At 34.0% G+C, this 14,266-nt stretch overlaps 1 protein-coding gene across 41 annotated transcripts in view; it reads left to right on the top strand.

The window, feature by feature from the left end:
* RBFOX1 (RNA binding fox-1 homolog 1) overlaps positions 1-14,266 on the top strand; it is a 1,252,174-nt gene that overhangs the window by 1,233,111 nt on the left and 4,797 nt on the right. For 4 of the 41 annotated variants that reach the window (XM_030482277.1, XM_030482275.1, XM_032919868.1 and 1 more), the window contains one exon: positions 3,031-3,083. The exons of the other annotated variants lie outside the window; for them this stretch is intronic. In XM_030482277.1, the coding sequence (XP_030338137.1) occupies positions 3,031-3,083 (53 nt within the window). The remainder of the gene's footprint in view (positions 1-3,030; positions 3,084-14,266) is intronic. 41 annotated transcript variants of the gene reach the window in all.

Raw genomic sequence — 14,266 nt, 5'->3', positions numbered from 1 at the left:
ATCTTCCTTGCAACCAGTAAAAACTTTTAAAATTTTATTTAAAGAAGTATAAGATATCTGCATTTTAAATGTGTGTTCTTTTACACTGGAAGTATGAAACAATGCAGTAAAAATTTTGTTACATACTTTCACTGTTAATATACAAATTAAATTATGGAAGCAATTCTGTATCTTATTAATTGAGCAGGACTTACTGTATAATAAAGTTGGGTCCACTTACATTTCTTGTATCTTTTTGAATCACTAAAAAGTGTAGCAGTGATGGGGAACATGAAAATTCATGATGCATTTTAGGTTGTTTTAAACATATCTCACTTGTGAGGCTTTTAAGCCTTGTACGCTGAATACTGTTAGTGTATAAAAAAATTGGTCTTTAAAGGGAATGACCTTAAATTTGCAAGGACTGAGTTAGGTTAGCTGCCCTTTTCCGGGTCTGCTTTTCATGTACTTCAAGATAGAGAGAATATGCATCAGCTTAACTCAGAAGGACTCCTTTTACAAACTATGGGGTCGTTCGCGCTAAGGAGTAATACTAGATTTGGACATCAGGTGTGATATATGTGTATAGTGACACCTCTGATCATCAGTTTTCCCTCTAGGACTGTGCAGAACATTTAATTAAATTAAAACCTGCCACTATAAAACATTAAAGCCATCAAAGTACTAAACAAGTTTCTTGTAATTGTTACAAATAACACCTAATTAATAATAAAATATTGAGCTGGCTCACTGAATTCACTCCAGCATCTAATCTTGCTTTACATTCTCACAGTTGCTATGCTGACTGATATGTAAGTTTCTGCTTTTAAAATTGATCTATGGAGTTGTAAAATTAATTTTACAAAAGCAAAATAAAGGGAAAATAGTATCTTCCTATGTAAACTGAAGCAGTATAACAAGGAATGTTTACGGTAGATGTTTCTTAAATAGGAATTACTTTAGGTTAAATTATTTTTTAATTCATTTTCTACCAGTAATTAGTAAAGAGTTGGTAGTAAAAAGTGAGATTTCAGAACAGTTTCAATAACATCTATCATTCCAAAAGATAAATAGCAGTTAGTTTTCTGGGGTCTTTCTGTAAGTAACTAAACCAGAATATTATTTTTACAGATAATTCTGTACTTGGCATCTGAAGATACAGTATCTGTGGTTCAGTGTTCCGTAACGACAAATGTTCTGAATAGTGATAAAGAATAGGGAGTTTATCAGCTAGCCACTTTAGAGGCAGTTTTTAAGGAAAAGTAGTCCTTTCATTTAGATGTGAGGGCAGTTTAATAACTTCATAGAAATAAATCAAAAGGATTTTCTGTGAAACAGTAGCTGGTAAGTCTGCATTGCTTCACTGCAATTCACTGGGCTGAATCCCTTTTAGGCAAACATCTAACTGTTTCTATGTAATTATCACATGAGATGGTAATAAAAGAGGTGAAAGCAGTAAATAAGTTGACAATTATACTACCTATGAAATACAGATTAGCTCTGTATTGTTAAACTTATCCCCCTTATTTTTTTTTTTAATTCATCTCTTTAGCATTACATGCAAGGTAGATCTCATTAGCTTGTGAAATTGCTGCAGATGACAAAATAAATAGCAAAACTACCAATCTGTACATCTGATTGAAAATGAAAGAATATACAGTTTGATCACTAAGTTCACTCATAGTAAAAGGCAGGTATTAGTATCTCTGAGACAGGGCAAAGACAATAATCAGCTACCACTTTTGATCTTAATCACTCCTGTCCCTATAATATGGATTACAGATTCTTTGTTTTGTTTGGGTTTTTTTTCTCCCAAGATGTGAGCTTCTAAGTAACAAGGCTCACAGATTTCTAGAAGAGAATTTCAAATCTCTTTAATATACTGGAGGTGAAGTAATAGAAATAGGTTTTGTTCTCTTAGGGCTTAATTCTTCAAGATTGTGTTCCCCCTAAGAGATGTTTGCTCCTGAACTGAATAGTTTTCAACAGGATCTTCAGAGTACTTAATGCTTGACAGAGCTTTCATCATGTTGCAGAACTAAGTTTTCCAGGTAATCCTTAGTACAAGCTGGAACTAGTTCCTTCTAGCTCTGATTTGCATTAAAGCTGTGCAAAACAAAACAACCTCAGGTTTTCACCATGCCTAGTAGTGCAGGCTGGAGGAGCTACATGCGATTTGGAGTAAAACAGCACCCAAGTGTTAAAATTTCACTCAGGTTCTCTATTAATCCTGCACAACACAAAAATAATCCAAGGAATCTGTGTAGATGCTTACAAGGGAATAATTTGATGTTATACCTTTAACATGGTTTCCACTAACCCAAATCCTGTTTGCTTTGCCTTCAGAAAGGACAAAACAGGATTTGTGCCGTAATGAAGTTTTCTGCATTTTGAAATAGTATTTAGCATTTCTCTTTTTATGTTTCCCTGGTTTAAAAAAGAATTTTGCAAGAGAAGGTTTATTAAAGTACTCTTATCTGTAGTTTATTCTCCTTAGATTCTGCAAGACTTTTCTATGTATTTGGATGACAGTATATGAGAATATACTATGTCATTTTTTTAATAAATAGCAGAAAATTCATTTTCTGATTGCAATCGTATTAGACATTTAAAAAGCAAAGTATTTTACTTTTAGTATCCTCCTTTCAGATGCACAAAGTAAATTGCAATTATTTAAAAAAAAAACCCACGCTTTTTACATATTTTGCAGAAGTGCCCTTTAATATCTATATCAAGATAAATATTGGGGGTTTTATTAGACTTCATAAATATAATGACGTATCTGTAACACTAAACATGAAGCTTCCAATGCAAGAGTTTGTACATAGGTCATATCCAAATGTCACCATTATTTCATTTAAAAGATCCCAGCATGTCTACCTCATGATCCTTATAAACTCTATAGTACTGAAATACGTCAACACTTTTTCTTGCTACATTCATTAAAATTAAGCACCCTTACCCTACCCCATCTGTAAACATCAAGTCAATTGGCAGCTAGCACATTTCCCAGTCAGCAAGCAGTATTGTGAATTTTATCTTCTCTTGCAGAAATCAATTCGTCTTCGTTGCAGCAGATGAAATTTCTTGTAACACCTCTGCAGGTAACAATCATTGATACTTCTTGATGCATCCATCCAGGTCTCAATATCCTTTTTCACATGCTGCATTTAATCGTAAGAGAAAGCATAGAAAAGTCCATAGTATAAATCTTTGAAATAGTTTAATTGATTTATAGCTTCAGCCTGTAGGTTCTGCGATATAAAAGACATTAGGTTATTTTGCTGACTTTGGTGTTTTATTTCTAGCTTAAGTATCATATATGGGCTAGTAAGTAAGGATATGTTAAACCTTCTAATTAAAACTTACTGTGCAGTACAATCAAGACTGTGACTTTCAAAAAGCCAAAGCAAACAGAAATAGTAAAAAGAGTAAAAAGTCCTAGATGAATGTAGGACATTGTAAGTGCTATAGATTTAACAACTTTCTTTTCAACTCTTTGGGGGCAAATATTGCCCACAAGGGTACCGCAGACCCTAAAGCACTCACAAAGTCTATCCTATGGATAAGATAGTGGGAGAGAGGGTCTGTGTCTTCAGAGGATCGCTCTCTAGTAGGTAAAGTCTTCATACGCTATCATGTTGTAAGCCATGGGCACAGAAGAATGAACAATGTTTTGAAAAGGTAATGGAAACTTATATTGAATATGTCAAGGGATTTTCTCTCTCTTAAGCAATAGAATTTGAACAATCTTAGTCTTAATTCAGGTAAGGATGCTATTATGTTGATATATAAGAAATCAAAAGCCAACATAAATAGTAACAGTGCTGGGATATATTCTGCCAATAATGTTATGCAAAACCTCTACTGAGTTCATAGAAGCTGCTTGTATTGAAGGATGAAAGGGTATATAGAGTGTAACACAAAATGTTGGTATTAAGAAGTGCTTATTAATCGAGTTTTACATTAGCAGAAATGAAAGAAAGGTAAAGAGTTTGCTGTTTATGCCATAGTGACCTACATAGAAACAAAAAATGAACATTTATTTATGAAAAAGAAGATCACAGCTAAAGCCAAGATGTGCTAAGATTGTTAATAATCTGTTTGATAACCATAGCATTTTTGGTGGTAATCTGAAAAGTTCTTCTGTAATAAAACCTGCTTAAATACAGGTTTTCAGTGTCCTAAATCATTTAAGGGAATACATTTTAAAAGCAAACATTTGATACTTTCTCGATCTCACTAGACTTGGGTTTTGGCTTTCATTATTTCACTTGTGCTTCCTGCTCAGCTCTGGATTAGAGTGAGCTGTAGTCGGAAGGCTACTAATTTATAAATCTAGGCCTTGCAAAGTAAGAAAAAATATAATTATTTTAGCAATTTTTTAACTTGGAATTCTTAAGATAGACATGGGGTCTTTAATATTTTTCTTGTCCTGAAAACAACTTCCTGTTTTGCAGAGTGAACCCTTCTAAGAAATAATTATTTCTCTAATACAGACAGTTTTTTCCCCTCACAATTTAAGTGTCCAAGGCTATATTATATGTATTCCATGTATGACTACTTTGGAATTCCAATCAAAAATATAGCACTCATATATCAGCAAATTCAGTGAACTTTACACAGAAGGAAATGGATCTCTGTGTGTATTTATTAAAACTTTTCAGTTTACCAGTTGCTTACCTCTGTTGAATTGTTTCAACAATAAGATTTTTTTGTTAGGTATGTTTTTTGACCATATGATAAACATATCTGTCACAGGTGACATAGGTGCCTTTTTTTTGTAAGCTGATCTGCAGGAGAAAGCTGGTAAAAGCCTGTATCTTCTGTTTCTTTTATACCTAAGTTTTAGTCATAGAATTTAAAGGACTTTTGGCTTTATTTAAAGATAATTCTCTGGCCCATGTTCCTGTGGTACCAGTTGCCAAAGTTGCATTTGGTCTTTCAAATCTGTAAGTTGACTTTCAATTATCTGATGTTTTATGTTTTAATACATGAAGCATATATAGAGATATGTAAACTTGTAGAATCGAAGCTAACCTTCCTGTGGTTTTTCAGATGCATGCAAAACAACTACAGTACAATTTTATAGTGCCTTTTTTTAGTGCTCCTAAACTCAATTACAGTAATTCAACTGTGTTTGTAAAAGTGATATAAAGTGAAGATACTGACAATATGCTCAATGTTTGAATTGTGAGTATATGTATGTTTGTAATGTTTCCCTATAAAGAATGTGTGTGTTTGTAGATTTCAAATAATAAGATAACAAGAAACTTTTGGTTGGAACTTTATCATCAAATGGAAATGGGAGGTCTTGCGTGTTTCTGCTGGTAATACTCACTGTTCTCTTCCTAATACTTTATCATTCCTGCCAGAGGATACTTCGCCCTCAGCCACATGATACCTTTTTTTATTTGGGAATAAAGTAATCTTGAATAAATAAATGTGTTAATGAGCAGATAGCATGTCCTTATACACATTTCTATTAATGTACGTGTATCTGTTCTTGCATTCACATTTTATAAAGAAAACCTATTCAAGTAGGTGACAGAGGAATCCTTCCCTGGGAAATCTAAAAATATTTCACTCTTGACTGCATCCAGTGCATTCTGAGGCTAAAAATAATTACTCTTCAGAAGAGAAGTTCTGCACTTCTGGGATAGATCTTCTCTGGCAGGCATGATTAAAGAGTTTGCAAACAGACCTGAACTAGAACAGAGGTAGGGAAACTACTGGAAACTTTCCCTCAGTTTGATGATGGAATTTTAACAAGGATCTCTGAAGACCTTTCTCTAGCAAATCTCTGACAATAGTTACGTTAGGGGAGAATTAATCCTGAGGTTCCTGGCTGATGGGGTCAATGGGCATCTTGCCCTGTCCAGCTCTTAATAAATCAGAATGAGAGCCAGAATAAACCCATGGCTTATTTACATGTTGGTTACAGAACATTGTTAATTTTGAATCTTTAGCATTTTTAGTGAATTTTTCAAACCAGTGCTCAATGTTTGTTTGTTTATTTAGTTAGTTAGTTATTTTAATTTGAAATTCATGGTTTGTAAGGAAAAAAGTTTTGTAGTGTCTTTTCAAGCTACATTCTCAGATTATGATTCTTGTGCAGTTTATGTCTATATGGGACAGAATCATTGTTCTATATTTGTATTACTCTTTCTTTCTTCCTCCAATTTTAACAGTTATCCATCTGCAAACAAAAAAAATCCAGTGCAGATGCATGCTTGGTATTATTTTTCTCCCAAGTGTATATGCAGTTTATGATTTTGAAATAACAGAGAGTATATAAAGTGTGTATATAAACCTGAATTTGGAATGAAGTATGGTAGAAGTGGATACAACATCTGTCCGATTGTGACTGTATTTATTTACATATTTGAGCAGAATCATTCCCAGGAGGTGAGATTGTGTGTGTGTGTGTGCAAAAGAAATGCATTATAAAGCTTTAGAAGTTGACAGTCTTAGATTAAGTCATTGACCTCCATTTGGAGAAAGATACAGTCTCCAAAACAGATTAAACATTCTGAAAAGTTTAATTTTATAACTCTAGGAAAAACATTTCATAAAAGCAGGCAGCTTAAGGAAGCAATCATTGGAGTTTGTACTACTGAAATAGCTTCAACAGAATATTGGCAATTTTTAACTAATGCAGTTGTTCAAATCATTGCAATTTTCCAGTATACTATGATTAAACTGTCAGCACTAACAGTACCACAAATTTAATTCATGAAACAATAACAAATATGGAGATAATTATTTAAAAGCAAATTAATACCTGACAAAGTGCTTAGAATGGTTATGGTGCCTTTTATGGCGTTCCTCTGCTAAGTACATAAATAATCATAGCTGGTCAAAATTTTGCCATATATGCTTACATATATCTCATTGACTTACTCACTTGTCTGGTAAGAGATATTGATCACATTATACTCTTTCAAAGGAATTTCTGAGAAGTACATACAATCCAAACTGCTTGGAAGTATGCAGTTTCAGAGATATTTCCTTCAACCTCTTTGAATTACTGTGTTAAGACATATGTTCAGTTATGAGAAGTTCTTTCCTTTTAGTATTGCTGCCTGTGAGTTTGACTTCATGAAGCAATTTGACTGGGAAAATAACCATTTTCAATTAGATGCTTTTATTATTACATTAGGCTCTTCCACTAATCAGATAAAAAATGAAGGAGCATTTGTGAGGTCTTTGTGCTAATGTTTATTTAAGGCCATACTGCTTTTCCCTGTGAAAAACAGCAGACACTGAAGCTTTTGCTCTGGAAAGACTAGGAAGCGTTGCACTAATGCACAGTATTAAACTTCGTCTATAAATTCAAGTGTCCTTTATGTTGGCAGTTTAAACTTGTGTTTACTGCTGCTGTAAATAGTCATTTATATGGAATTCCATTTGTTACAGCTTTTACTGCTCTTGGTAGTTGTGCGGTAAAGATGTTCAGCTATTGGATCAGTTGATAAAAATCAGTAAACACTTGGATTATCCTCTGTTCTTCTTTCATGAAGTTTGATTAATTCCCTTTTCTCACCCAGTGAAAACACTGGCAGCCCTTTTTGGCATCTTTGTCATTATCTCTTTGACAGCTTGCCTTCCTGGTGCTTACAGTTCTAGGTCAGTTCGCATGGCTAGTCAAATGTGACAACATGACAAGATTAAGTAAAGCTGAGGTTCTGTGATTTGTAAATGGAGGATTTGCAATGTGAAGCTCCTTTGGTAACAGAAATAGTGAATAATCTGTGTCTGCCCTAGACAAGTGCGTGTAAGCATGTGTGCATCTCCCGTACTGTTGGGTTTTTTTAATGAAGCAACCAGAATTTTTTTTCTGATAGACTGAAAGTAGTCCACATGAAAGGCGGTTTGTGTGTGTGCCTGTATGAATGGTTATATACAAGTACATTAAAGGATTCAGTTTTAATATCATGAGATTATCATATTACATTTAAAATATTTAATAAAAAATAGTATAATTGCATATTACAGAACTTTAAACACAAGAACAAAAGATTGCTTTAAAAAATAATAAAGTACCCAGTATATTTCTAATTGAACTAGTTAAGAATTTATTCAAGGTTTATTGTAACAAACTGTAACAGCAATAGTAATAGGAAAATTCCTTACGGATCAAAGAAATACTTGGGGTTTAGGTAATAACTGATGGCAAAACTCAGTTTCCCCAGTGGCTTTTTTTAATGAATTTTATATAAAGTCTAACTTTCTTGGATGGAAGTTATACAAACAGATATTGTTGGTAGCGTAGAATTATGTTAGATTTTTAACCAGGCATCAAGTGAAATGCTCACACTTGTGTAAATCCAGACAGCAAGAGTGAAACTTGAGAGAAAGCTTTTAAGCTGAGGTCTGTCCCTGGGATTGTTCCATAGCAGTTATTCAGCATCAGCACAGGGAAAGTCACCTGTGCTGCTGTTTCTTGGACTTCTATATTTCTACAGATTAACCAATGTCAATCATATTTATTTAAATGGTTAACAAGGCAGTTCAACTTTGGATGGCTATAAATATGCAACAAACTTCAAAAGAAAAGGTTGGGATAGAGAAATAAAAATGAAAATCAGGTCTGAGCATCAGTGATAAAAATTTCCGCAAAAGATGCCCATCAGTTAGCAAGAAAATTAACTGGCCAGATTCTAATGTGATATAAATAAGTAAACAGTCAAGAATTTGGAATTGGTCTTTGCATATAGAAAACCCTGAATAGGCTTCTCAAGTTTCTTCTTGCTCCAACCTGCAGGAAAAAGTAGAGGCTGCTGTTAATATTTCATCAGTTACTTATTTATGAAGATCCCTTCATGGAAATCTTTTGGTATAGCAATATCACTGTGGTAGACTGTGGTCGTGTTCCTTCATCTCTGAAAACCTGGGAATGTTAATGCTATACTAATAAGAATACCCCTCATGGTTTTCAAGGTCTACAGGGGTTCAACACTGCAGTACACCTTGAAGTTTCACTGTTTCATTGTGCTGTCTGTCTCTACTGCATCTTCCCAATTCTTTCTCTGCTCCACGTCACAAATCTGTAAAGCATTGTCAGTGGTGGGAGAGGCAGATCATGTGCAATAAAGTATTTTATGGTCCACCATTGTAAAATGATCTTAGTGTTCAATATTGTGCATTTAAAAGTTTGCATAGAGAATTTTAGCACTGTTAACCTTTGCAATTAAGAAAAATCACTGGAAACTGCTTTTATCAGCAGATTTCAATCATTTTTCTGTTGTCTTAAGTAAAAGCTTAGGATAGACATCTTTTCTCATTGCCTTCTGAGATGTATAAAGAGACTCATTGCTCGTTCAGGTGACTGAAATGCCAGAAGTTGCTTAGTGTTGATATCCAAAATGAAATAAACTGGCTGCGCATACTTTGAACACCATGAGCAGATACCATCCTACTGTAGTAAAGAATTTTAAGTTAAAGGCCTACCACTGCTGCACAGTGTTGTCTCACTGAGGTTAGAATACTGCTCAGCAATGTGGTGTGTAACTGGTGTACATACGAAGGAGCTCTGCTGCTCATGTCATCTGTCCTGGTATCATTGTAGTTGTGTGACCAAGAGAAAGAGCAAGATGTTAGTTACTGGAATCACTGATCCGGATAAGGCCAGGTAAACCTTGCTTTCCTTGTATTCCTTTCAATTCTTTACTAAAATCTTCACATCTTTTGTCTAAAATGTTATTGCAATTCTGTATTGGGATCTGACACAGAGGAGAGATGTGGATTGCCCTTTCTGTGCCACCTGCCAACAGCAAGGAGAACATCCTGCAATACTGCCCATTTCCTGGGTGAACAGGCAGGGCAGGAATACCAAAGCATTCTGCACTATTCCTTCTCCTACCTCACCAAGCCTCACTCATTCAGTTGTCTTTTTGTGAAATTTAGTAATAATTTTCAGTACAAGAATTTCAGTAATTTAAGGTTATTCTGGTTGAAGACTCAACACATACAGGTCTGAAGAAGAATCGATTTTATTGCTTGATTGTTCAAATATAATCAAAGCTAGCGAAGAATAGATAATATTGTGGAGAAGTTAGAAATAGGAGCTTTCCAGTGATACATACACTTTGCTTGTAATATGGCAAGTAATGGGGAATTAGATGAGAGTTTTAGCTGAGGCAGTACCAGATTTTTAACTTCTCTTTTTATAGTTCTTAAAAAGGTTCATCATTTTCTATAGTTCTAGTAATATGTAGACTTTACAGAATAGGGGGAATTGGTAATGAGCAGAAAAATATGTGCATCAAATTCCTAAAAACTAAAATAATGTTTCAGATTCTTCTTCAGTAGTTCTCAAATCACTTGAGGAAAATGTGTTAACTTGGTTCGTATTTTATACTGTGAGTTTTGCCTTATTAATGCTGTTATTAAAATCTACACTATTTAAATTATTAAGAAACTTCGAAATGTTTCTAGTATCAGAGCTCCACTGCCTGTCCTAGATGTCTATGGAATACAACCTGAGTACCAAAGAACTTAAAAACCTAATATGCTGATTACAATTAGAGAGGCACATACTTTCCCTGTTTTTAGAGACTTCAGAAATACATACTACTGATGATTTGAAGGGAGATTCAATTTCAAAGGCCCTGCTGAAACAAATCTCACAATCAATTACCATTTGTAATTCTCTTTTTTTTTTATCATTTGTGCAATGGACAACAAATTGGCCTTTTACGTAGTATTTTAGCAATTTAAAATCCTGTACTGAAAATGGTTGAAGAGATTGAGGCATAGCATGAATAAAGAAGAACATACCATACACCGAGCTTTAGGTGGATAGTTTGCAGCTACATTTACGGATGTTAGCATGACTACACTGATTTGTTTTTCTCAGTTATTTCCCTGTAAGAACCAATGCCAGTATGGTAACAAAATGCTAGCAAATATTACTTTTTTGCTTGTTATGTCCTGAATACTTGTTCCAGATATATTGGAAAATAGTGGAACTTATCTTGTTCTAATTAGTGACACATCAAATTGTTCATCAGATGTGTTCATAGACAAGAATTTGTGAGTGCATATATTGGTTTTTATACGTTGATTTAACATTCTGTAAAATACACAGATAATCACATTGACTATTAATTTATTCAAAAGGCTTTGCCATTTGCATGTCCTGGATTTTAGTAAATTGTTTACCTAGAATGATTATTTCCAGTGTAAATTATCACAAAGCATTTAAATGCCACTCATTTTAATGAGAAGTAAGCATGCTGGCATAATAGTGAATAAATGAACCAATGACTATGTGACTCTACTAGCTTACTGATTTTCAGTGTGACTATATAGTTTAAATCCTTCTTACTGTTTTCAGCATGGAAATCAGAATCTATTCTGCTAACCTTCTGAGCTTCTAAATTTGGTGTCATGCAAGGGCGTGTTTAAAAATTAGCATTTAAAAAGAAACCCACTTGCTTTAAGTTTAAGCTGACACTGTTCCTTTCCTCTGTGGAAATGAAATTTATTAATCATAATAAAACCATCATATTCTGAAGGTAGAGGTCACCCTGAGGAGAAAAAAAGTCTATTCAACACAGAGGAATTTCAATGCATTTTTTTTCCCAGATAATATCTGAGCATGTATTTTCTCCCCTTAGGAAAAATATTCTTCCATGTGTGTGCTTATGTATCTCAAGTCTATTTAGGAGTCTGCAAGAATGAGAATTTTTGCATTCTAATATTATATGCTGTATTTTCTTTTACAGAAGATTTGGAAGAATGCTTTTTACATTTTATTTATGTTTACATTGCACACAGTTGTTCAAGTGGAATTTCTATATCCTATAAAAATGCTTCGTATTTTAACAAGAATATAAGCATTGATAATTCTGAAATATCATTTTTGTGTTAATATCATAGTACAAACTTCAGCATTATCATAATGTGTATGTAAAATATTCTATTTAGGAGCAAGGAGTAACTCTGGTCACATTTTTCATGTTAGGATTACTTCACAACTCTTTCATTTTAAGGAAGAAACATGGTTTACACAGTAGGATGAAAAAAGTAATGCAAAGCATTAACAGTAAGTTACTTCTACTCTGGCAAAAGAGTAATAAAAATGTACTCAGAAGTAAATGCTGGGTTGAAACTGCCAGTTTTTTCTTTTGAAATTGCTTAACGTGTTTATCCATATTTTTTCTTAATCATCCAGAATTCTGTAAAATATTGATATAATACATTAGCAACATGTTTTGTTACATCAGTGTTATAAACTTGGTAGTTACTTCAGTATTTGGGTTAAATATACTAATAATTTAATAAAGTGTTCTTTCCTTACAAGTGGCCCTTGAATTTGGGCCATTTAATCCCCTGCCAATGGGTGACCCATTAGTCTTTCAGTTTTGTGGGATACTCTAACATAGTCAAGGATCCTGCAGGAATGGGATGTAGTATGTGGTCAAAAAGCAATGCTACTGCAGGAAATGGATCAGAGCAGTGGAAACAACAAATTCCAAAGTCCCAGTGTAGTTAATAGTTTACACTAGACCAAAATTAATTCTTACAGATCTAAATTTTAAGTCCTTGCTCAGTATGGCAGTAATACTAGTTAATAAGGAAAAAAAAAAAAAATTGAAAATATATACTGATTCCCATTGCTTTAAAAATAATAGTCATGACATTAAAGCACATATAATAATAGTCCATGCAATTCCTCCTCCATATTACTCAGGACATGAGGGAAATTTATAATGCTGGGAACAAATCTAGCTTTAAATTAATAATTTTCCCTTTCTAGATGTTTTCTTACTGTTTGAATGAGATTTGGCTTGAGAGAATTAAAATTATAATGATATTTAAAATGGAATCTTGGATTTTTAAAAATGGGCATACAGAGGAAAATAAGATGTCTTCTTCATTTCAGTGTAGCTGAACAAGACATAAGAGATTCTGTTACAGCTACTATCAAAGCTAAGTATTTTAGATTTCTAAATATTATGATGTTTGCATCCTAATGTGGAGGTTTAACCAAGACTGAGGTTTATGGAAGCTTTTTCCAACCAAAAAGGCTCCATAGTATGGAGTCAGTGTCAAACCTCCTCAAAGAACTCTTAGGCCCCTTTCCAATTCAAAGGATCACCAAGTGTCATTTACCCAACATAGGCTGATCTGAGCTATTTTTTCTTCCATTTTTTTCAATGGGAACTGCCTGGTTTCTTTGTTGTTAACTGCACTGGATAATTTCCAAAGATCATGGATACCAAGTATTCAAATGGAATTCATATAAAGATTTAATCCTTCACTCATCAATATACCGGATGCAAAAGATGAACTGTTTTATAGAAGTCTTTTACACATATTTTCCTGAGTTGAAGACCAGTATTAAGGTGATTGCCCAACACGCTGCTTTGCCTGGATATTCATGTATATCTTTGATAGCTATGAGGACTTCTGTGCCCAAATCTAAAGTAAGCATAGCTGTAGCGTAGGATATAGAGCCCACATAGATTAACTTGCGGTACTTTTGTAGCTTTAATAGGTTAACTCCTTTTTAATGTATTATTCCTTATTAGAAAGTTGAATTTACTAAGTAAACAAGACAGTACAACTGAAGGGATTCAGCTACTGTGGTTGTACTTTGGAGTGAAATGTCCAGATTTTGCCATGGAATGCTTTTTAAGGACATACATTTGCTCAAAATGCCAGTCTCTGTTTCTGGAAAAAAAATGATTTATTCACACTATTGAGTATCAACCAGTGTACACTTTGAAGTTTGTACTTACTTACTTTTTTTCCACTTTTTTCATCAAGATGTATGGGTATATATCCTTGGAAAAGGAAAAATGTATAACTTCTGCAAAGAGTAAGAGACATTTATGTAAAGTCTTTGCTGCCTTAGTGCCAAATCCTTTTGCCATTAGATAGCGCAGTTGCCCCAGGTGGTAGTTTATTGGGGTTTCCTTATGGAATGAATCCCTCATGTTCTTGCAAATGTTGGCTCAGTGAAATGGAGAATTAAAGACTATCTTGCCTATGGTAATTTCTGCTCCTTCCTTGAAGGTAGCGATGTCTAGTTCAGATAATTTGGACATCTTCTCTACCTCACATCCAGGGCCCACAGTAGTGGGTAGTGGAGGATTCCATATGCCTTGGAAAGATTGCTTTCTCTCAGCCATGTATCTAGGAATCAGCTAATCAGATTCCGTTCGTGGAGCAGTAAATACATGATAATAAAAGAGGACAACTGTCCTATTTTCAAAAAAAGTGTATTTGTATTTGTACCTGAAAATTAAGGTATTTGCACAGAATGAGACCGGCC

This window comes from Strigops habroptila, chromosome 4 (assembly GCF_004027225.2).
Source record: "Strigops habroptila isolate Jane chromosome 4, bStrHab1.2.pri, whole genome shotgun sequence".
Lineage (NCBI taxonomy): Eukaryota > Metazoa > Chordata > Aves > Psittaciformes > Psittacidae > Strigops > Strigops habroptila.
This window is presented reverse-complemented; position numbering and strand designations above follow the sequence as displayed.